Here is a 25,885-nt window from a genome sequence, read left to right on the forward strand (position 1 = left end):
AGGCACGGCTCAGGAATAACCCTCCATGCATTTTTAACCCCCGGCATCCAGATTGTGTAAAGGTCAGTGAGCAAGCCAACTCGCTTACTATTGGTTTGTGAATCAGTATTCAGACCATTTAGTTTGGTAAAAGTAGCAATACTGTTAAAATACTCCACTGCAAGTCAAAATCATGCATACAACTTACTTACAGTAAGGAAACATATATATTATCAGCTAAATTTACTTTAAAAACAAGGCACATGAGTAGGATTTTCCTTCAAAAATCAATAGACGATACAAAAACAATCCCATGTATGTGTTCTGTATCTCCACTTTTCAGCAGAAACACCATTTAAATACCATTTAGTTTCTGAGAAATATGTCCCAAATGTTCTGATCTAACTGAAAAATTGTTGGAATGTTGCAGGATACCTTTGAGGTTTGATCAGATCTTTGTGTGCCTTTTCATTCATGGAGGCGGAGGGCAGCCGAAAGGCAGGTGAAGGTCTCGGGGGCTTGAGAGTGTTTGACAGGCGTGAAATTGTCATTCAACGCTAAAATGAAGTGGATGTTTCTGGTAAGTGTTCATCTTTTTGAGCAAGCAGAGCCTGTTTTCAACAGATGCAGGGATTCTCAGCCCAATAATGTAAAAGTAATCTCACAGAAATGGAGGCAGCAATTGATGGAATAAACATCAAAACTACCTTCAGCGTGTGGCCCACAAATGATCCAGATTTGCCTGTAGAACAGAATCCATCAATTGTACCTCAAATCGTTCCTCAAATGTGGAACAACTGACCAGTTTGACCGGCTAAAACTTGAAGCCGATGGTTGCACCAAAAATGTTAAAAACTGGTATTTTTCATCAGCCGATGTTTGTTCACAGAGATTCTGTAGAAGACTCATAGGGGCAGAGGGAATTATTGTTAGTCAGCATCTGTACCGCATTGCATGCCTTTCTTCTGAGAGCAAATACAGCGGGAGAATAATCCAGGGAGTGAAGTGTGGAGAGCAGCATCTGCCTGAGGTGAGAGGCGTCGAAGCTCAACCCTCACCTCTGCTCGGCGGGGGCGATCCCGAGTTCAGGATGGAAGCCAGCAGGTCTTCCCGTCTCTTAACATTCAAACACAAATCCCATCTGATGGCAAAACACATCCCACCCAAAATTCTGCAGGATCAATTTTGAGCATCAAGTAAACAGACAACCGAGAGCAGAGATGCAGCGTGGCAGCTGGAACCAAACCGTTGCCTTTTTGTCATTTGAAGACATTTTCAGATCGTCTGCCAAGGAATTAGACACAGAAACGAAGCCGACGTGACCGCGAACCGTCGACGATTCGGCCCGAGGAGCCTGATTCCGCCGCCAACCTCACAGTCGAAGCGTCGCGGTGACGTGAACGTGTGGTGATTAAAATAAAGGATCATTCATCATTCATAAATAACAGCGATTTGGCAATAAAAATAGGCCTATATTTACAAATCAGAACAGTCACGTCACATTATCAGAGCGCAGGTTACATTTTGAATTTATAAACCACTCTGAAATCAACCGAGGGAGGTGCATAGAAGCAGCAGCCTCTACCTTTGTGTCTCTTCTGTCTGCTATCATTTGGGAAATTAAGGCAGAATATTCTATTTAAAACCAGGAAAATCAAGCATCAATCTGTGCTCTGTGTAATCAGTGATGTGTATCTCAGTCAGTTCTTTTTACAATTTACTAGATAAAGAAAGCTTAAACAAAGAGGAAACAACGAGGAAGAAAAAAGAAGACGATGATTCAACGATGAGTCAACTATAAGCAAGACGTGACCAATCAGATTTGACTCCAGACTCAAGGATGTTACATAAAGTGCATGCTAGAAAAAGATGTTCTGTGTTTACAGATAAACACACTTTCAGGACTGATGCATTCAAAAACTGCAAAAAGACGACTTGTCCATTATGATTATAGATTATATATATTATAGATGGTAGAGATTCAGGATTCAAGAACGCCAACGTGTTGTATACTATTGTAGAAATACAATACTCACTGGTTCAGTAACTACAAATACTGACAAACTTGATTGGTGAAAGAACAAACTTACTTTCTGTCAGGTATTAAAAACGTGACTTCAATTTTTAATAAGAGCCGCTCAATTATCTGTTCATATAATCATAATTTAACATTGGGGGGATATGTATTCTCCGTTTTTTTCAACATCCCCAAACTTTTACCGCAAAGTCTATCTTAAAATGAAAAATCCTCTCCTCCATCTCCAGCGTTTTCCACTCCCAGCTCATGTCGACATGGACTCAGCATGTTTTCCTTGAGAAGAAGAACCTGTTGGAGGGACACAGGGCAGCAGGATGAACAGAGCAGCTGGAGGAGCTGACTGCCACTGTCGTAGATGTTTAAGTGCTCAGGTGGAAAGAGCGGCGGCGGAGAGACTCAGGCTTTGAGTTAGTTCATCACAGAGCCACCGCCACTTGCTGACAATGAGAGCGTTACTGGGAACCAGAAAAACTGCTGGCCTGGCAGAAATAGGCTTCTTTTGTTCTATTCAGCTTAGAGGAGCATCAATAAACCTTTTCTCCCACTCCCCAGTGCCGGGCACAAGAAGAAGGGAGGAAGAGAGGAAGAAAAAAAGTTCCTTCTGCTTTTGCAGCGACTACTGTTGAAACGCCTGCATTCAAAAGATGTTTTCACTTTGAGGATGAGGAAAGCGGAGGATGAGGGGGGAGGAGGAGGAGGAGATGAGGATATTATCATATTGGGAAAGCGGAGCTGGCAGAGGAGGTTTGAGGAGGGAAGAGAGGATGGTTTGATTGTGTCGAGAGAAAGTCGAAGGAGTAAAGAAGGGACGGAAGAAATGCATGATTGGATTCGGCCAAGTGGTAGAGCTAGCTGTCTGTTAGGCCTGCTGAATGGGAGGCCGGTGTTATAATGGGAAAGAATGGGCATCGGCCGAGAGCTCTAATAGGGCCTTCAGAGGGGATTCAGGGGTTCAGAACAAATCCTCGGTCACAATGGGGCACAGGTCTGCCCCTGAGCCAGTCAAGGCTCTGTCCATCTCGCCAAATTTAATTACACTCGCAGTATGGCTGTGTGACTCACAACAGCTCGTCCTAAAATAACGTCCGCCTGCTGCCGCGGCTCGGCTTGGCTGGATTTGAATCCCTGACATCTCATTTATCAATAAAATACAATATTTGAAGGAAAAGGAACAAAGGCATTGAAAAGGCAGCGACCTACTGGAGGTTTACTCTGCAAACATTTTAAAATAAATGTAAAAATATTCCGTTTGTATTTCATCTTGTAAATAGTGCATGAGTCAATTCACCCATTTATGAGAGAAAAAAGTATATTTTCTCTTTTACCACCTCAACATCATGCTGCTTCTCTGGATAATCCACAGATCTCACTGTGAACAGACATCGTTTTGCCTCCGCAAATCCTCACAGGAAGGAGGTTGTTGTGGTTGGACAGGTCAACAAGTCTGACTTTGACCTGGAAGAATATGCTACACAAATCATTGCCTATACCATACATACACACTGATTTCTTTCAAAAATGGCCACAATTTGTTCTCTTCTTGTGCCTGAATCTAACTTTAGCTCATGCAGATCAGAAACAGTCATGAATGGTTTTTATGACAGATTTGGAAGGCGCTGACAAACATTGCCGCCAGAAGCCTTGGATCAGAATCCGAGGAATACTGGTAATTTTGGAAGCCAATGAAACATCATGTATTTTGTTGTTTTAGTGAGAGGACTGACTGCTCAAATCTTGGCCAAATGAACCCAACATGTGTGCACATCACACATATCACTAGGAGAAAATACCACAGGTTTGTGTTGGTTCGGGCCTCACCGAGCCCCCAAAGAACGCATTGAAGAAGGAATCATGTTAGGATTCAGATATGATCTGTATTTTTTATAATAACAGAACTAATTAATTACTGACCTTGTTGTACAAAGAACCAATAAGCTAACTTTTTTTGGTCTTGATATTAACTTATAATTCCATCAGTCACTCTGTCCACACCGAAGCCGTTAAATGTGCACCATCTGCTTGGCTCCAGATCTGAGACGTAGTATGCACCATCTTCTTAGGTTTGTACTTTTTAAAACAGAAAACTTCTTTTTTATTGTGACAATTACTAAAATATAGCCAGCAGCATGTAAGGAAGCTCCCTGGGGGATCAGTCTCCAGCCAGCTGCCATCTTATTTTGCTTTTTGTAGTGTAATCGCTTAGATAACTGCTCATTTCAACTTCCTTAATCAGCCGTCCCTCGTCCATTGCAGAGCTTTCAAAGATAACGATGGCAATAGATAGAAACAGGGCACCTGACAAAACCTCAGCTCCAAGTCAAGACCTTCCAGTAGAAAGAAAATAATGCAATCAAACCCATTTTTTAGCCAAAAGTCACTCGTGTTGCAGTCTGTTAGGACACTTTACACACAGCTTTTTAATATGCTAAAGGGTCAAGGTCTATTAGACAGCGGGCAGGTCTATCACCTGGATCTGGTCAGGCTAATAGCTGGGCTGTCAATCTTGTTTTATTTCAGGTACTGGGGTCTGTGAGAGTTCAGTTTCTATGGCAATACTTGTAATATTCCATCACTCATAGGGCATATAAGTCGGGATCTGAAAATGCCCTCATTATTCATTTTTGTGTAAATGAAGCCTCTGTTGTACACATTACATTGCCTCAAAATTGTTGTTGTTGTTTTTTTGGTAACCCCCAACCTTAAAGTTCAAACTTTGTAAAAACAGAAAAATGTTGTATTTTGGGAGAACGGCTCCTTTTTAAGACAACAACCCTTTTGACAGAATGTCATAGGCTTCAGGAATCTTTACACACACTATCCGAAACAACTGGTTGTGTTTGAGCACAGCTAAGAGCATGTAATGCAACATTTACTTAGTCGGAGCACTCCTCAGAGCTACATCAGCTACGCCGTGCATGTCATTGGGCCTGAAGGAGGACGGCACAGCCAGTTGGCTCCATTTAGCCTCGCCGTTGTTTGGCCGGCCCGCTGTGTGGCAATTATGCCTGCAGGTAAGGTATGAGAGAGAGACTGACAGACGGACAAAGGGGGACTAACAGGCAACTGTTAAGGTCACCTTAGAAGCACCGCAGGGGTCGACACATTTCTCTTGGAGAGTGGTTCATACAGTAGAGTCTTGAGGAAAGATATGCTCACAGACATGCACAAACGCACCAGTGGAGAAAATGATTTGCTGACGTGAAAGTGCTCCATTATAAGATCGTCAAAGCCGCATTCAAAACGTCACAGATGTAAAAGCATGCATCGTCTGCAAAGTGTACTTAGAAGTACAAAAGCTTTAATGATGCAGTCGTGGTTATATATGTTGGGAACTTGGCGTTGCGTGCTGAGCACCACGGAGCTCTGTGGGCTCGCTGCTATAGCAACGACCTCTTGTGGCGCAGCATCAAACAAAGCACAGTGTCTGTATTTATGACTGTATTGAAAATCATACTTTCAGGATTTGTAAATACCAATTTGATTACCATTCAGAGGGTCACGATTTGATTATTAAATAATTCTCAATGCATCATGACGCGTCTCTATTATGGATTTTAAAAAAAACAAGAATTTTTCCTTCAAAAATTTCAAACCAATTCCTCTTTGTATGATACAGTCGATGTCCTACATGACTTGTATACAATTTGGAAAGATTGCCCCAAAAAATCAATAAAAAATAATAATCGATTATAGACTTTGAATCGTTCAACAAAGCATCGTATGATTGATTATTTCTCCCACCTCTACGTAATACTGCCGAGCCTAGTGAGTAGCCTATTAAATAGGTCTGGGTTGTTACCTATATCACCGAGGGAAAACAGAGGTAATGTCAAAGACCCAGGTCATGGACTTAATGGAGTCTCTTTTCCAGCTTTCGCTAGTTCGAAGCATTCTTTCAGGCCAGGAAGAAAGTACTGCACAAGAAAAAGTTTGGTGATAAACTTTGTGACACCAGGTTGGGAGCCTAGGGAGCTAGCTTTTCTCTAAACAGCCCTCTCCATCAGTTAAAGGGGGGCCTCAGCTTCAATCTGCCATTGGGTATGATTCTCCCAGCAAAACATATACACACTCCCTCGCATCCTCACTTTCACTGCGTGTTTCACAGCGCTGAAGGCTTTTACCTTCAGAGGAGTGGAGGAAAATCAATGTAGCCTGCCATTTAAAAACAATTCACAGTTGTACATTTTCTCAGGGGGGCTCGGTGGTGGGCTGGCTGTTGCCACACGCTGATGTCCTGCAGCCATCGTGTTCTGCAGCGAAATTCAGCCTATTGCATCAAATTCAATAAGACTCCTCGAGAAAGCCGGAGAGAGATTGCAAGTGTTCAAATCATTACTCATAAAAAAATGTGTACCTACTCCTGTAACCCGGGTGGTTCATTGCAGCTCTGTTACAAGGCCATATATTCTAGTTATCAGTGGAACAGCCACACTGGCAGATGCCACACGTCTGTTTATGCAGCATTCCACGATAAAGCTCGGCATTATCAGCATGCTTGGTATTGCTTAGTACTTCACACTCATCTTACAGACACAATACATGGAGCGTTATCTTTCTGCCCCGAGCGTACAGGAGGATACGCCGCATTATTCCACCGTAGCCTTGCCCTCCCATCACACACCGACTTAGTGGAGTAATCACACGCCGATCTTTACTTTACCGCACCTCATCAACAGTCATCTGCAAACAGCTACGGGTTGAGATGAGAATTTAATTTAAAACCAGAGCGTTCGGAATCCTGTGGAAGGAAAAAGTTTGTGCAGAAAAGGAGCCGCAGGCCAACAATGAAGAGGATTACAGGCAGATTACCTGTGTTCCGACTCGTGGATGGAGAATATGACTCCCGACGTGGAGGACTTCTGCTGGATGGAGGCCAAGAAGGTAAACTCACTTTTCCTCCTGAACAACTGCACCACTTTCTCCGTGATGTGTGCCGGGGCGTGAACCGCTCTGCCAACATCTGAAGGAATAAAAGGGAAAATGGAAGGAAATCGTGAGCATGTGTAAACTCTTTTTTTACAGGCGACGTTGCTGCCGTGTGCCCAAAGTGGGAGCGGCATATTAAGCTATCTAATCATACATGGAGAAACACTTTCACACTTTGAAAATATATCTCATCAACAATTCCGGCGGTTCTGTGAGGGTTTAAGAAAAAGTAATCCCTTGATGCCAACGAGCTTTTCCAAACTAGTGCATGTAAATTGATACTTAGAATGTAAACTTTGCATGTCCTCTAAAAGGTTTTGCCCTTGGCAGCAACTTATGTAAAGTCATTTCTCTCAGTTATAACAACTAACTAACACCAGCGATGTACCTTTGGTGTTTGACAACAACCTCATCCTGTGAATTATTTAGGGTCAAAGACAAAAAAAGTTATACGTAATCCCATGCTTAGATTTAAATCAGGAAGAAAATAAGTCCATTTGCGTGAAACAGCTTAAGCTAAAAGCTAAAGAAATGAATATTATGAGAAATAAATCCCTCTAATGCTGGTATATTTCCCAAGAGACACTCATGTACAAAATGACTGACGGCGTTCGTTCCTGAAGATTGGTCTGATTCTTGAAGCAGAGCCATAAAGTTTTCTTTATTAGACGTGCAGGATGAGTGTGAAAGCCAGACACCATCATTTCATTCCAACTCTAGCTCAGAGCGAGATTGATTGGTATTTTTATGTAATAAATCAACACCAGTTGCCTTGAAACAAGTTCAATATCTAATGTCAACGCCATTCAATAAGGTTATTTTTCTTGGAAAAGATGAAAAGATGTAGTCATTCCTAAAATACAATTTTATGACTTCCTTAAATGTGTTTCTTTGTGGTTTAGTGCAGAGTAGAGATGTGATGAGAATCGATTCCTCGCTAAAGAGTTGATGCCAAAATTCAGAATTAATTTCCCCCATGATGTTACTAATCACTGTTCAAATAAGCAGGGGGGAAGCTAGCTAACGTTAGCACTGTCCTGTTTGGCTAAATAACAGACTTTACGGGTGACAAGTGATGGTTGCATTGAGTTATTATGAATGTGGTCAAGCTCTATTAAGTAAAACATTTACAGTTTGTCATCTTGAACGATGTCTTTTTGGGTGAGAAACTTGGCAGATCATCTGGGATTAATAATTTATTTGCAAAACACAGTTTTGCCAACAGTAATAAAGTGGATGTGGAAGTACATGGGATTCATTATTTTGTAAGAGCGGTGGAAATCCCGTTATTAGTATCGACTGCTAAATTTATGGTATCCGTTTTATCTAAGAAACTGACTTTAACTTCCAAGTTCTTAATCATTCAATTCTTGACTGGAATATATTGTATTTTGTCTTCTAAACATAATTTGGATTAAGTGCAGTCTGTAACCAGAGAGACACAAAAAGCCAACAGACGCTGTTTGACGAAAGGCTTCCAGACAAACTTTACATCATTAAATTTGACACACAGAGCAAAGATGATAGTCTACCATGTGTTTAGTTCCCAATTGTGCCGCACCTGAGACATGATTAGCGAATGGAAACCCAAATTTACAACAACAAAAAAAGCACACACCCCGACAGCCCACTAATGATGATGGATCGATAGGGAGCAGAAGTAAAAGCGGTGCAACAACGTCCAACGTTCAGCGAACTCGTAGACATAAACAAACCTATTTACAGTGACAGGAGGAAACAGGTAGAGCAGGAAGGCTCGTCTCCCAGCAGGCGAGATGAAGATCAGTGTAGCAGGCAACAGCCGGCTGGCAGCCCCCGCCCTCTCGATTTTACAGCTCATCACTTTAATCAGGACCCTGGCGGGTCCACCTCCCCCCCAGCTCGGATAAGTCTTACAGATGGCCTCTTTAACTGGCAGCGAGGAAGAGGAGCCCAGCCGAGGTCCGGAGAGACTTCTATCGCCGAAGACGCAAAGCCGGTCGAGTCTGTGTGGACTTCTGTCTGGCCTGATATGGAAAAACCTGCGTCTCAGCCAGATAAGCACATTACTGTACTACACTACTACGTTTTCTTGCCAAGGGCACAAAGTAGATCAGGGCAGAGTTTTCTAGGGAGGCCAGTGTCCAAGCAGGACAGCTACTGGCCCAGAAATGTCAAAGAGCCTTCAATCTGCAGCTCACAGGGAGGGAGTGTTACTGTTCAGCACCGCCTGCTGTTTGTGTGTGTAATACAAACCGACTGTTAATAAGGTCGGAGTGATACGGCATCAGAATCATTTTGAAAAGATCCGACACGTCTTGGCTGCTGCATCTTAACGACTATTCCCGTCTGCATGTGAGGATGTGTCTTTACATGACAGGATGCTTTGCAATGAGCTCAATGGAGTTTGACTGCAGTGGGTTTGGGCGGTATGACGCCATCCCACGGTATTTAGAAATCCTGACAGTGTGAATTTCAATCCAGTCACAAAGACGCTGTTGTGATGTGATGTATGACTTACTACTAGATGTTAGTCTCTACAGCAGCTGACCTCAAAGATGGTAACCCAGTGTTGCCTTAAAAAAGCCTATAGTTTATAGCAGGAGTGTCCGTTTAAAAACAGAAAAGGCCCCTTTCTTTTACTCCAATGGTCCATTAACTTAATGAGCTTTGCAGCCATATTTTGATCCAGTTAAGGATGCGGTCAGAAGCCACTGATCAGCTGATATGTACTGAATATTGATGGGGGGTCTCTCTAAAGGCTGATCAGAAGATCCCATGAGGCGACGCATCGATTCTGCCACAAAACAAAAAGATATTTAATTTAAAATGATATAAAACTGAGTTTGAAACTCATAAACAAGCTCTCATAACCTCTGAATCAGGACACGCTAGGTTAACAGACCTCACTCTGGACCCAGTGCAGTCTAGTAGATACACAAACACTCCATCTCCACTCGGGTGTCAGATCAAAAGATGCTGTTTCTGTTGGACAGTAGTCACATTGTTACGGTCCCCCATAGCAACACATTCAGCATCACTGGCATCTGCTCACAGGCTGCTGGGTGCAAGCGAAGAACAAGATCAAAAGGTACAAGTAACACATCAAAGTTTTCTGGCATCACTTGCAGCCAATTAACTGAACCCACAATGATGGACTGATAACCAGATAAAAGCATATTTTCATTGGCCACAATCCCTCCGCCGATCCACCAACACACCAAGCAGGTGAGATTTATTTTACCCCTCTTTGGCTCATATTCATTTTAACAAAATATCTTATTGAAGATGGTGTGCCCTGCAGTATGCCAATTACACAGCTCTAGTTGAAATTTAATAGGCATAATCAAGCAATTCTCAGTACAAAACAATAATAATCAACTGAAATGCAACACAAGACATATTAGAAATGGAGAAATAATTACTAAAAACACAATAAATCTGTTTAAATAAGCCACACCACAACAGCAGAGGAACTCTGATCTGATCAAAAGATCCTTAATGTAGTTTGATATTCCCATAATTATGACAGGTATTATCTATTAAGGTGCCTGAAAGACACCATTTGCAGTTGCCTCAGCTGGACTCCAGCCTCTGGTTTTCTTCTCCGTTCTCTTTGGAAGAGAAACCCCCATGTTTGGAGATGATGATGATGATGAGACACCTATGGTTGATGAAATGTCAGGATGGTGCCCACATGCTGTCCACACCATCGTGGGATGACAAAAGTCGCATTTGACAAGTGCAATCACAGCCTTACACTTGCCAGATGTAGCCTGCTGTTGAGTCAACCATTTTCGGTTGTAACTAAGCAATGTCATGTCGGTACTGGTTTGATTCTAACACCACAAAACTCCGGAGAGAAATCCTGCTAGCTAACTGAGTCACTAGTGGTGTTGGAGTTCATTGACAGATGAGGAACGATGCGTGTTCAAATCGAACGAACAAATCTATTGGAGTCCCGATCTAAATGAAACAAACTCAACCAGTCGATGATATAGTCACAGTGCCTGTTTGCTAACAATCCCTAAAAGGTGTTTTATTTACCACCGTTTCATAAAAACACACACACACACAAATGTTCATACACTTGAAGCTAATGTAAATAGTATGTTATCCTATGTTTCTATTTTAATGTGGTAGTTTGGTATATGTATCCTCATATTCCTTACATTGTGTATTGGAAACTGCTTCGGAAACTCTGGTACAGTAAATGTGCATATATATACTGTATATATAGCACAAGAGGATCTATTAATCTTTTCATACACTACCAAATGATTTCAAACCAGAAGCAACACCCCAACCTGAGAGGAAATCTTCCACTTCTATCCCCACAAACAGCTATGGTTGCCATAGCGTTACTTCCATTGCATCTCAGCAAGACAATATGCATGGACAAACAATAGTTCCCCCAGTGTGGAATGAGCTTCCATGGCTGTTTCTTTTCCTTTCTTTCTGATGCTGCAAGAAGTCATATTTACTTCCACACATCCAGCCCTCCAGTCATCTGTACATCTCTACACATGGAGCTAGCCAGCCAGTCATCCATCCAGTGCACAGCAGACTGTCCCTGAGGAGCTAGCCTGCTTTCCGCTGCTCAAGGCGGGTCTGCAGTGGAGAGCGAAAAAAGCAGAGAGACTGGACTGCAGAACAGGGGCTGGGCTGCAGCCGAAGATAAAGGGCCGAGGCATGACTGGACATGGAAAACAAACACACACAAAAAAACCTCTCAAAGACTCGAGGTAATGTGGAAAACAAAAAGCACATCATATGATCAGCTTGACTACAGCTGACATGTTAGAAATTCAGTGTACAGCTTCCCATCAAGTAATCTGTCCCATCATATGGTTTGTTACAACTGAGAAGCATTCATTGGAAACTGATTGGAAAAGCCACTCAGAAAGTATGTGGCGGTTTAATGGATGAACGATCTGTCAATCAAACTCTCACAGAAGATGAAGGAAAGCAAACGTCTTTTCCAATCGAGGAAAGCCTTCATTAATGTTCTCTCAATGCAGAAATACCAGTTCTGATAGAACGATTGGAAGCTAACCTCCAAGCCACGCCCCCTAGCTGCCAGTAGCTCCTCACAGGACGCCGATTAGTCCGACGAGATGGATTTTTGTGATCAAGTGACATCGCGAGAATCTAGCTGCAAAGAACTAATGCAGGAGCAGAAAGTCCAACGACAAAAAAGTACTACCTCAGCCGAATAATTAACTGAGGTAGTTCGGGGGGCAAGTGTTGCAGCTCCAGCAAAAATCGCAGGGAATGTTGAGAACGGTTTTGAAACCGACAGAATCCACAGAAAGTGAAGAGTGTTGGTGAAAACCAAAGGAGAGAGAGAGTTTGATGCACGTGAAGGAGACTGCGAGTGCATGTCAAGCAGCCTACAAACACAGACAAGCTCTCAGCAAGCCTCTCCAAAGTTGACTTGGCTTGCATTTGAAGAACTCCCCAGCTGCTGAAAAATTCATAAATCTGAATTGATAAAACATTGATGATTCTGTTCAACTTTTTCCTTCCCCCTTTTGCAAGTAGACACCGAACTCTAAACATTAAAAATGCTGTAAATTCTATCTGGTAGGTTATTGGTGCGATGCGTCAACCTATTTAATGAGAGCGGCTGCAGATAACACTCTCACCTCGCCTGGGTTTTTTTTTCCTTTTTGACAGAGCCGACTGCTCTCTATCACAAGCCATCACACTGAGTGCAGTTTGATTACGGCAAATAAGGATGAAACTCGGGAGAAATGAAGCCCATCCATCTGTGGGAGTCATCGGCTGTCACTTGAAGAACAATAATGCTGAGCCCTGACGCCGAACCCAGCCAGAGGAATATAAGATTAGAGTAATGAACTTCCCTTTCCATTTCCTCCAGGGGCGCCGACATTTGCATGTTGTATCTCCGACACGCGGCGAACACATGAGCAGCAAGCCAGTAGTGCACTGTACGTGTGTGTGTGTGTGTGTGTGTGTGTGTGTGTGTGTGTGTGTGTGTGTGTGTGTGTGTGGTATGAAATGAGATTACTACCATCAGGGATCGTACTTGAGCTGACTGAATTTAAAATTTGACATGCTCAGTTTGAGCTGCTGAATGAAACAAAAAAAAGAGTTTTGTATCACAAATTAAATACAAATAAATGAAATGTATTAGTAGTTTAAATCAATAATATTATATTTAAAAGGAAAAGCTGGACATTTTGAGGAAAAACAAAAAGCATTTGCTTTCTTTGCGACCATGAGTCAAGAAGACAGATTGTGGAGTCGAGACTGGAAGCATTTAAAGCAGCCTTAAATACACGGATTGGAACTTCTACCTTTTTATTGGCAGAAATATAAATGTTGCAACTATTTCTTGGTAAACAAAAGCCAGAGGCAGTTATTGTGAGGTTGCCAGGTTTGGTGCTCTACAGAGAACAAAACCAGAGCACTGACTATATCTGTCAATCCACGCTATAGCCGGGAACGCTGCATTGATTTACGATGTTGTTGCATAAAGTCTCTAGGGGGCAGAATGCCTGCAAACAGGCTCACGGAAAAAAAGCCATATAGAGTCAGCCCATAATGTTGTTATGGCCGGCATGTAGCTGCCTCTCTATGCCTCACACAAAGAGAAACAAGCACCCATTTGGAGTGTTTTGTCCACGTCTTTAGGTGCTATATGTACTCCTTTTATCTCTGCTTTGGTCTCCACCACCAACTCCAGAGAATAATATTTACAGTACTCTTTTACTTTCTTCACCAGCAGGTGCTAGCTTTGTCTGGTACTGTTCTACATGGCCGGGTATATGAGGGCTATGAAGACTGTGGTTTTTAAAATATTACCTTTGATTTTTATTGTTTTATTGTCTCTCTGATTGTTACAGTATTCCCCTGCCACCATAGAAGCAACGCATGAATAGCATGCATCTCTTACCATGAATTTTGCTTAAATTGTGTCTCAATGTATTTTCTTTTCATGATAATTAATGGAACAATTATAGCACATGACACAATAGCCTCATCAACATCAGAATAGGAAGAGTGGGCATTGTGTTAAGTGCACCTTGAGATTATCACCGCCCACAGCCGACCACCAAGCCAGACGTGGTGGGGCTGGAGGAGGTCCACTCTGTATTATCAGTGATGCTTGGTACTCAAATGCACCACCAATGCAGTACAGGAATGCACCGCTGTTTCTGTTTGGTTTGTTTGTTTGGCTTGTTTTTGTGAAGCTTTTGTGAACTGCATTGTGTTGCATAATGACGTAATGTGTATACAGGGGCACGAGCAACCCCTTCACGCCAAAGTTCACAGTAGCTGTCTCAGCACTCATTGTTGATTGTTACCATGGAAACACTGTTCTTATTTCTAAAATAGCCTAGAGTAAAAAAAAAAGAAGAAAAAAAAGTCTGTATGTCTACCTGATGAAAGGCACAGATGTTAGAACAGCGTAACTCATTAAACCATCAACCATACTGGATCTTTTGTGTGTAAACAGCAGCTGCTGTTGTTTTGCAACTTTGATTTGATGAAAAGGAAGCAACTAAACAAAATGCACAAAAGGAAGGAAAAGGGTTTTAAAAATACATTCCCCTTCTGTTGGTGAATCAAATCTTGATTTGTCACAGTTATATTAAGTTCATTTCAGTTGAAAACAGCAACAAGTACAAATCCATCACATTTGTTTTCAAATCACATTAAACTCTAACCGGTACAAATACACTGAATGTATTTTGTAAAAAATAAAAAAATCTGAGGTTTCCTATACTCGAGAAAATGTAAATGCATGCTGCTCAACTACAATTCCCTGTGGGCACTAATCTCCTTCCATACTGTGAGGGTGGGTGTGTGTGTGTGTGTGTGTGCGCATGAGTTTTGTTAACAAGTCTCGAGGCTGAGAAACTATCCAAAATCTGCTCCACCCCCTCCACGGCTCGACACAATCCTCCGCTGCTGTGGGCCGGTTTAACACCACAGCTGGCAGTCAGTGCTTCAAACCACTCACAGTGTACATATACAGCATGGATTCTCACACACACACACACGCACACACACACACACACACACACACACACACACACACGAACAGGGAAAATAGGTGAAATTGAGATGTGAGCTAATTTACTGGAGTGCTTTGAGGTGGCGTATCAGTAACCGTCAGGCCTCCGGTAGGCCCACTGCTGGGAGTATGGCTCACTCTGAGGGACCACGCCACTGTAAAGCAAGGGGCCCCTGTAGAGATCCAGGAGGGCTCCCCCCACCGTCGCAACTCAGCCAAGCTTAATTACCTCCTCACTCTCCATGTACCGCTCCGTCTGACAGTCACTGGGATGGAGAGTGGGCCGCCACCAGCCAGCAGGCCTCGCCAGCCAGCCGGCCTCCGTTCTGTCATCAGCGCTGCTTACACAGCTATTCGTCTCAATTAGCCACGCTCTGCATACTTGAGAAATATGATGCCGGGATAAGGATAACGGGCGTCCGTTAGCACTGTCCTCCTTATTTTTTTGGTGATGAATCATCTCCTGAGAGCTCTAAACCCGCCGTGTCGTTAAATGTCGAATAAAGCAACAAATCGGCAAATAACCTCATCATCACGCAGTCGTGTTTATGGCGGGCTCCTTCATCATTCTCTCAGAGCCACCAGCTGACAGACATGTAGTTTACCTCGGCGAGAGAGAGACAGAGAGAGAGAGAGAGGGAGGTGAAGAAGAAAAAACCCTGCGATGGCGGTGGAGCAAACAAGTGGTGCAGCGTGGGCAGCATGCAGAGCAGAGCTGGGAGATAGGATCAGGACAGGACTTACAGGGAGGAGACACACACAGAGATAATACAGCCAAAGGTCACCCAAGGGTGCCGCCTCGCTTCTCTCCCAGAGAAAAAACATCTCTGTCACAGCCTGCCGGCACCACGGCAAACAGCTGCAGCCATCATATATTACATGTTACATGTGTGTGCACACGCTTTGTGTATGCTCAGGGGACGTATGAGAACGGTCATGATATAATAACCCTTTTCAGTACTTTATCAGAGACGTAATAAACGCCATTCCTCCTCGTCGGGGGTTCAAACACGCAGCCGCTTCACAGGGAAGAAGTCATGCTGATGGGAAGACCAAACAGGAAGCAAGAAGGTGCTGCATCAGGGCTTCTATCATCACAGGGTGAAGTCTAAATGCTTTTTATTAGTGAGGACAGCCAACATCGAAGTGTCTGATCACAATACCGATAAAAAACTGGGCTGTCCTAAAACAAAGAAATGATATGTCAACTCATTAGTCGATTTAAGACCCGTCAAAGAATCACACAAAACAGCAAAGAAGAGATGTGCTCATAGGTTTCTTGGAGTCACTCAGCATGAAATATCCTCAAAAAAACAACAACAAAAGAAATATTAGTCGAGTTGGAGGGAGTTCCCCGAAATGTCCATCTAATGACCAGGCCTAGTTTTGGTAGCACGTGCTTGGATGCAACATTTTTAGAGAGGTTGACACCCAGAAATGACAGATACACATTTCTATTGGGTCATGCGTGATGATTAAGAGGATTATCGTTACTGTGCATGTGGTGCTTATTGTGCTTTTAAAGCAACTTTTTGTTACCAGACAACAGGAGGGTAAGTGCACGTGTCCTATATGAACATAAAATTGAAAAACACGGAGTGAAATGAATGCACATTTGAAATATAGCATGAAGCGACTACGCCACACAGCCTAAGGGAGGGACAACCCTTAACTAACCGAGCGTTAATAGTGTAAGGCTGTATTACTGCTCAAAGGTCTGCAACTCATCATTATAATTATCAATCAACATTTTCATTCTCTCTCGATTATTCAATTCAAAGTTTGAAAATGGTTACAAACGCCTGATGATGGTTTAGTCCAACTGAAGAAACTCCACACATCCAGTTTGCAGTGATGTCAAACACAATCACAGACGAGTCAAACGCACTATAAAAGCTTCTCCTGACACAAATAGAAATGTTAAACAGCCAAGTGTCATCCAGCCAAACATGTGGGATGATTCAGGAACATCAACAGTTCAAGGATCAGAAATCATCCACATATCACTATATTTGTTCTGTTTCATCATAATAATCGGATACAATGAAGCGTTGAACACAGATGAACTACATAATGTATCACACATATCAGCTGTGTCAGAATTAGGGGTATTGGCAAGAACCTCACGATATGATAAGTATCACGATACTTTGGTCACGATGCGATACGTATCACGATATCGCGATATTGTGATATAAATAAAGATGAAAACACAAGTACCTGTATATGTACATCAGATGATATTCATCAGAGGACAAATTCAGTCAAAACTATTCCATTCAAAACAGCCTCTCCATTATATTAATTCCCATGAAATTCACTGGAATAAATATTGAAAATAAAATGAAAAAGGATAAAGTACTGCATTCACAACGCGTCTAAACATGAATCTTTTTTTTTTTTTAAATCCATCTTTGGAGTTGAAAAATCGATATTGTATTGGGCGGCAAAGTATCGCGATATATTGCCGTATCGATATTTTTACCCACCCCTAGTCAGAATCTAAAAACATGCTGGTGAACAAACTCAACCAATACTTCTCTTTTGGGGGAAAAGAAGGAAAGACATGGCAGGTTCCCTCAATTCTCTTATCAGAGCAAATGGGGGGGGATCAATTCACACGGAGGCCACTCATCGAACGCAGGAGACTGGAAATGCAAACTAGCTGCAGCATGTGGAACAATATCTCTGTGTGTACTCTCAACATGTACTACATGTACTCTCAACATGTACTACATGTACTCTCAACATGTGTCAGCGGCAGATTATTCACACGGGACCGTTAGGAAGGGAGGAAGCTACCCTGGTTAACTGACTTCCACCGTGTTTCGGGGGTTAATGATGGAGTCAGGGGCGATGAATTATTAAAACAAATGGCACTCCAGATGTTCGTCTTCATGACAAACACTACCCCTCTCTCTATCCAAAGCGTGGAGATGCCGAGCCGAGCCGTAACGCGAGCTTGAAGAATCTCTCGGCGTCCGTGTTTCCGTTCTCCAGAGGTGCTGTCAGCGTGATGCATTCGCAGCCCCCCCGAGTCATATGGCATTGTAAAGTTAAAGCTTCAGTGTTCATAAACTGCTGGTACGGGGCTGGCAGGTACTATATATCCTGCTCACAGTAAAGTTATGCTGTTATACTTTATTAGGGCTCCATTGAGTCGGGTTTAACATCCTGTTGTAGTGCTGAAAATGAGTTGATTAATCATTAAATTAAAAATAAATAAATCTACTCGACGATCCTTCAGTTCAAATATATGGAGGTTCCAGCTTCTCCTCAATTGTCATGATTTTCCGTTTCCACCTCTGAATCAGTTATTAAAGTTGTTTATAGTCCGTGTAGAATGAGGATATTATTTTCTTATGGATTGCCACTGACTTTTAAACAGCATATTGCACCATTGAGCCACTCATTATCACCACGGGGGAAATGAGTGTCGAAAGCGTTTGATCCTCAGGGATGAATAAGAATGCATTTTATATTGTTCCAAACCGACTACATTTGGGCTTTGAAACGGTTGTTTGGATAATAAATGTGTGATCAACATGCATTCTTCTGAGGCGAGGCGCTCTGTTTTTCAGATACAACACCACGCTCTTGTATAGTATAATAACTTTATTATACTACAATCACTTTTTGGGTAATTTACATCATCATTCAATACTGTAGTGGCCATTTGTGCGTCAAACATATCAACCTAAATCAGAATCAAAAGGGCCACTGATTTTTTTTTTGTTTTGGGTTTTTTTTTTGTGGGGGGGGGGGGTTGTTGTTTTTTAACATATAAGGTGAACTTGGGTGTCTGAAAGGCTCCAACAAATAAAATGCATTATTATTATAATATTATTATTACCGATGCACCATGGGGACAAGGTGTACGCAGGCAAAAGAAGTTGTCCATTCAAGTTTGGGTGTTTTTTGATGGTTTATATTCCAACAAGCAAACAAAAGAACAAAGGATGTCTCCTGCTGACTCTCTTGCACTGGTAAAAAAAAATAAATAAATAGGCCCACCCAGGTGCATTCTGGTCCGATACCTGCCTACCTACCTCTATGATCTATCGATTCAAAACAAAATACTTAAAACGCAAAAACGAAATATGCTAAACAAGAAAATACTTAACTAAACAAATAGAAAATCCATTCCAAGATGGAATCTGAATAAACAAACCACCAAAACAATAACACTCTATTAATAAGTCACCAAATAAATACTAAAATCAAATAAACGGCTCCTACAAATACCGTTAAAAGATTTTGTTTCATTTATTTAGCATCAACTATTTCTCCAGTTGCAAAGAGTCCAAAGGCTCTTCTTTGATAAGCTCCAGTCAGGTGAGGTGATAGCTCTGAATGCATGGTCGGGTGTTTGTGCACTAGCATCCGTCAGATTACCCAAAAGCCTTTCTGCTTCGCCCATTGTCCCACACAACTCCCAAGGACGCGCTAAGCCGGTGAAACCAAGAGGAAATGCAGTTCCCAGCAGAGCGACTGCACTGAAAAGGTCTGAGCGTCTGAGAGTCTAATTACTACCGGAGCAGGTGGAGGGAAATCACTCACATATGCTCCCTTAACAGGATTAAAATCACTGACCAGCACATGCAATTTTTAAAATCACCTGACTTTGAGGAATAAAACCTGTCTGAGTGGCTTTAGTGCACAAGGAAGACTTGCAGTAAGAAAGTCCAGCTGCTGTCACATTCGGAGCTGATCCAGCTTTTTGAGTCATATTGAATATCCGCTGATAGAGAGTCCTGATGTGGCCTCGGCACCGTCTCCTGGGACTTCTCCCTGCTTTTAAAGGTTCCTCCAGTGTTTGTTGTTTCAGCCTTTGTCTTATTCACCAAGATTTTTGTCATCTGTGCATCTATTGCACGGATTACCAGAATAAATGACTCTTATTGGTTTCACGACTCTCACTGCGGAGAGGGGGAACTGGAACCAAGACGTACTTAAGGCTTACATATAGTGACTGGAGACTTGACCTGTACTTGCAAAAAAATAAATGTCTTTGAGCATCTCTGTCTTCACATTGAGCTGAAATTAAATCTCGTTTTATGCATTTTGCTGCTATAAAGCAGGGTTGAGCTCGGAAACGAATTCAATATGAACATTTATTGTCTTTCAATGTTATCAGAACGTGATAAAATCATACATGGAGATATCGCGATACACAATTACACCGTTGATGCTAATAATAACGAACACATACTAACCCAAATTTGAATTCTGCTGACGTCACAGTCAGTGTATACCCGGGGATGTTTCTTCTTCTCTTTCACTTGAAAGTGTTCTGTTCATTTTGCACGAAAGGTCTTAAATAAATCAGAAAATACACAGTATTTGCTATTCACACAGGTGTTCACAACAATAGGAATTCAATTACCAGAAAACATGCTTTATCATGATATCACTGTTGAGATATGAAATGGTTTGTATCCGGATGGAAGAGTTTGACCACATCGCTGAGCCCTAAGCTCCAGAATGGAGGAGGAACGGGCCTCAGGTCTCTATATATCTCAGTAGTCAATATTAAAGGGTTTTTTTAAAAGCCTTGATCGGCCCAGATATCAATCTTCAAAATAGGATCATCCCCATTCCTAACAAATGGTAATACTCCATGAGATGAGATGTCATGATTAGGGCCTATGATGCCTTTTGGTGTAGGTTAACACTGCAGAGGTTAACGAGTCTTTTTATCTCTAGATAATACTTTGTTTGTTGGAGCGCACTGACATGCTGTAGGGTAAAAAAAATGTTTTTTTAAATCTCACATCCAGTCAGAAGATGCACCACAAAAGGTTTGTCGATAATAAATCAACTTATAAGACGAACATATACCACTGTCGCATGTTCGTACAGCTCGGCCGCGTCGGAAACCAAACAACAAGCCAAATGAATTTAGCAAGAGGCCTGGAGAATCCTCCTCTGTTCCCATCAAAGCCCCTCTCGCCGCCTTGCCTCAGAGACGCCACTGTAAGACATGAAAAGCTTTGAGTCAAGAAGAGCAGCAGCATCTCTAACTGTGCTTTGCTATGCCTCTTCCTCCTCTAACCCTGACTAAAACAAAATGACGGCTCGCCTTGTGATGCAGTCAGCGCTCGCAGTTCTTTAAATTTTTTAAATCCAGCGCCCTTTAATCTTTCACTGGAGAGTGTGTATTTTTTACTGTTTGCTTCTTCCAAGTGCTGTAGATTTCATCACCATAGCAGGTGCAGTACAGTAGCCACGCTGTTCTAAACAACCAATGATGCTGGTTCTGACCCGCTAATGAAGACCTTCTTTCACATCCCACTAAACAAGTAAAAAGCAAACACTTTGTCCTCCGACTGACTGAAAGCACTCAGCAACAAATGTGCCATCCTTCATATGTCATCTGAATCTTAGCAGCAGTCCAACGCTTCCAAAGTTCAACATTCTGTCATGAGACTACAGCTATTGTGACAAAGATGTCTCCAACTTCCATCTAAGTTCAAATTCTGAGAGTCTTCAAGTTACAGATTTGGGACATTAATTAAACTCCCTTGCCAGATACAGTTTCCATATATCTGAAATGCTGGGAAACATTTGTGCGTATATTAAACTCATTTAAATATACAGTATCACTTGTTTTTTTATCATTTAAAATATACTGCGTCCCGGAATGGGAGCAATGTTCTTGATGTTTTGCAAATTAATAGAGTTCAAAGAGAATATGTTGAATGAACATGAATGAATTAAATGGAAACCAATTTCCTTCTTGGAAAAGATCTGCGTCTTAGTGGACTGCAGACATGAGAGGACCAGAAAATGTACAGCTGCACGTCCATATTGGTATTGAGCTACACAAACACATCATTAATAACGTCTGTCCATCCATCAGGTTGACCTGCCAGATACTCACGTCTGTCCCGTATTTGTAATGCAAATCATTTTAAAGAAAATGACACATCAATGCTTTGCTTTGCAAACTAGCCTGAAAGGCCCAGATGTTGACAGCAGCTCCTCGACTCAAGCAAACCTGCTGAGTGGACGTTTTCCAGAGGCAGCAACCCGGCTCGTCTGCTGGCAGATACACAAGAGAGCTACTGAAATGCCTTTTTTACGTCAAAGTGGAAGAAAAAGTCAATTTAAAGTCCAGAATTTAACATTGTACCCATAAAAACAAACATGATGTTGCGCTAAATTAATAAAAGACGATCAAGACACCCCAAGCCGACCCTGTGGATCCGTATCTAACCGATCCAGGCATATTTGAACGGATCAATATCAGCCAAAATGAAGCTTCTCGTATGGTGTTTTTGTGTTTCTGCTGCAGTGCTGCACTCACTCTACAGCAGCCCTGAAGTGCGAGCATGCCGCTGCATATCCAAGTGAAAATTAAGTGTGTGAATGTGATGAGTTACGCGGTCACACCGGTGAGGGACGCCGAGTCAAAACACACTGATCTCTCCTCTTCCTCCCTGATTAGCGAAGAGGAGTGAACAAAACATCCAGCTAGCATCTTCTCATGTTTCTCTCCTACGGCATCATGGTGTACTGCAGTATCAACACTGATGCTTATCATACCATGTTTGGTACTCATAGGACATTATTATTTACAAGCTCACAGCTGATTTCCATTAGATGATTCATTTAACATGCGATAGAGCTGCTAACATGTAAACAAACATGATTTAGTGAGATTTAGATAAAGGCCTTTTTAATTATCTGTTATTTCACTGTATCAGATCAACGTTTTAGATCATTATGAATATATAACGGCCTTCGTTCTTCATTGATTTGTTTACACTGCATGTTTGACATTGAGAAAGTAGATATATTGTTTTTATGCTTAACTTTTTTTACTGTGCTGGATCATTTTGGGAACAGAACTTCCAGAAATATTGTTACATCACACCTCGAAAAAGGACTGATTAAACATTCAACACCTATAAATATAAGGCAGCTTCAAAACTTCTTCATCTTAAGTGTATCTCCGACATGCTGCACTTTTCCATCAGCCTAGTTTAGATGAGATGGAGACACGCTGTGAACGTGCTTCCAAAATGTCTGTGGTTTGCTGGCAGCCGAATGTACAAGCTGCCCCTTAAAAAAAAAAAAAAAAACGCAGCCCTGCCTTTCTCAGAATAGTATCTTGGGTTTTGGTATCAATAAGTTACAACAGATTCCTTCGGCTCCGATATCTCGCCGTGAATGAAGAGCTGCTGATATAATGGAGTGAAAAGACAAAAAGATTCTCCTCTATAAAACATCATCTCACTGCAGCGTCTGATTGTAAATCTAGCCCGTGTAGTTAACTTCTCCTTGAATTCAATCTCAATGCAGTTATCATAAATTAATGCGATAGCAGAGATTGATTTTATGGAGTCAATAAAAAACAAGAAATTCTGATCTTTTCCAACAACATCTGCATTTGTTTGCCTTCAGAGCAGCAGGGCTGAAGAACGTCGATCACAGAGTGAAGTCACTCTGATAATAAATATGAAACATTATCAGGATATTTAACATCTCCAGAGAATGTCTATTAAATCTTTCTTATGATGCCCCCTGATGATCTTTTCTTTAGCACCACCATGAGTCTAAAGTCATTATTTGAGGTTTTTAGACATATATTTGTATATTGGTACATGACATCACCGCTCCGTCCCAGGTTCCCACCTTTGCTGCACTACCCGACATTTCCGGTCTCCGTCCCGGACTCAACGGATAGATTATCAGATGAAAGTGAGTCAGAACAGCGTTGCCAGGTCTGTAAACGGCCAATAAAGCCAGCTCAAAAAAACAGCCCAATATCAGAACTCAAAATATTCCCCCTGCAAACAACCATAACCTCCACTGCTCTACAGTCCAAACACACCGCCATCATTGACAAATGCATTTTAATATCTGCAGGGAAACGCCATTAAATGTTTAGTGTGCCACTATTAAAGCAAGCTTCCCCCAAACGCTTCTTTCACTTAGATCCTAAAACGGCCTCGTGTAATTAAAGACAATATATTATGATGAATAAAACATATAGCCGTGTATGTGCAGACCGAGTCACCGATGGCCAAACAAACCTGTTGCTTTGTCTTTTGATTTTTCACTTCCTTTTTCCACCTTGTCATCCCGGCCTTGGGATCGAGATGCAGGCAGCGAGCATTAGCATTGTTGCTAATGTGTGTACGCTGTATATCAGTATAACATAGTCACAGTGATGCTACAAATCAGCCGTATTGACACCTCAAATTCGATCCTAAACAAAAGTTTTACTCATACTTTTTATGATTAAAACATAATCCTGGCTAATCCATTGCTCTCCAACATTGATACTGGCCTCAAATCCACCATCAGTCAGGATCTAATTACAATTTCTGGGTATATTCATGCTCCCCGGGAGCTGAACCCTTTGTCGGACACACACCTCAGGCTTTTATATAGAGATACAGTTGGGCCAAAAAACTCTGACAGCCAAGATATCATATAACGCAGGTGTGTTCAAAGTCCGAGACGACAACTACACTTTTATCGTTGTTTGTGTGTCAGACTACCACGGACAGTAAGGTGAGTAACAGCAGATGTTGGCTAACCAAACCTGTCAACCTCACCGTTCTGGAAACGAGTGTGATTTGTGAGCCCTTCCCCCGCTTGAAACCGTTTTTTCGCAGATCAGGCAGTGGTTAAACTTTTTTTTTTTTTTCGGCTCCCGGAGGCATTTGTAGTTTCATTTGCACTTAAAAGATGAAAAAGCTGACAGATTGGTCTGGCGAGGTGTTGGCATGGCAACGGCGATATGCTCAGGCGTGTTACAGGCTTTAGCTGGAGCCTGAAAAGGTTGTCTGTGACACCTTTTTGCCTTGAAGCAGCAACGGCTGCATCTTATGGTACGGTAAATTAGCAGCAAAGTGCAGCCGTGCCATGATGGTGTCAGGGTTGTCTTGGTAACTAGCTTGTTGTTGTTGACAGTTAATCCATGAAGTACCATGGCCGCATGGTTGCAGATGAGCCCACCGCTGCTTAATCCCAACGTAGGGTTCTACTATATGGGCGAGGAACGTTTATTTATTTTGGGACTTTTGAAGAATATGAATAATACAGACTCTTTTTATAGTTTGTTATCAATTATGATGGATGCAAGTGTGCAAACACAGTCTGGCAACAGAAGTTCATCCATGCATCCATCCATTCCCCTCCACTTATATGGGGCCAGGTTTGCAGGGCAGTAGGGTATTCCAGCGTCCCGCTCCCCAACATTTCCAGCTCTTTCTGGGGGAACTCGGGGCGTTTCAAGGCCAGCTGAGGATTCCAATGTTTTGGGCCCCTGAAAACCTCTAAAGGGAAGATCCAGTAGAGATCCAGGAGATTCAGCTTTTACACAGATGGACTCTGAAATCAAGAGCTTTACACAATGGCCGGGTACAACGGCATCATAACGCCACAGTGAACTGCCCATCCATCAGCCACTCAATTTGACCATCACTTGTGCTAAAGACCCAAAGAGATACTCCCTCAAATTGGGCAGTGATTCACTTTAAATACATACTCATCTGCATTTATGATCTATGCCAACCGTTTAAGTAAGTTACTATGAGGATGAAATTGGCTGAAAGTCACGCAGCCGCTCGTTTAATTGAAACACCCGTCACTCTGAATTCTAGATATACTTGAGTCGGCTGTTGTAGGCCACTTTTAGGGGTCAAGGTTCAAAACTTTCTCATCTGGTCGGGGGAAAACGCCACTTTGGTGACCAAACTGTGCATGCGTATAATAATTAAAATAATACTACATCTTATTTATAGTGCCCTTTTCATTCGAAGATCTCAAAGGCCGAGCAGTTTTGTCGAAAATAAAAAAAGGTAAAAAAACGTTTTTTTCTTTTTAAAAAACATGAAGAGAGGGAACCGAAAGTTTTAGTAAAAAATAAATGACTAAATATAAATCAAATTATTAGAATT

General features: G+C 42.0%; 1 protein-coding gene across 1 annotated transcript in view; it reads right to left on the reverse strand.

Moving 5' to 3' along the window:
• LOC311015648 (protein kinase C-binding protein NELL1-like) overlaps positions 1-25,885 on the reverse strand; it is a 201,486-nt gene that overhangs the window by 166,629 nt on the left and 8,972 nt on the right. The window contains exon 3 of the mRNA XM_084013025.1: positions 6,827-6,977. Within this exon, the coding sequence (XP_083869151.1) occupies positions 6,827-6,977 (151 nt within the window). The remainder of the gene's footprint in view (positions 1-6,826; positions 6,978-25,885) is intronic.

This window comes from Eutrigla gurnardus, assembly GCF_963514095.1.
Source record: "Eutrigla gurnardus genome assembly, chromosome: 1".
NCBI classification, from domain to species: domain Eukaryota; kingdom Metazoa; phylum Chordata; class Actinopteri; order Perciformes; family Triglidae; genus Eutrigla; species Eutrigla gurnardus.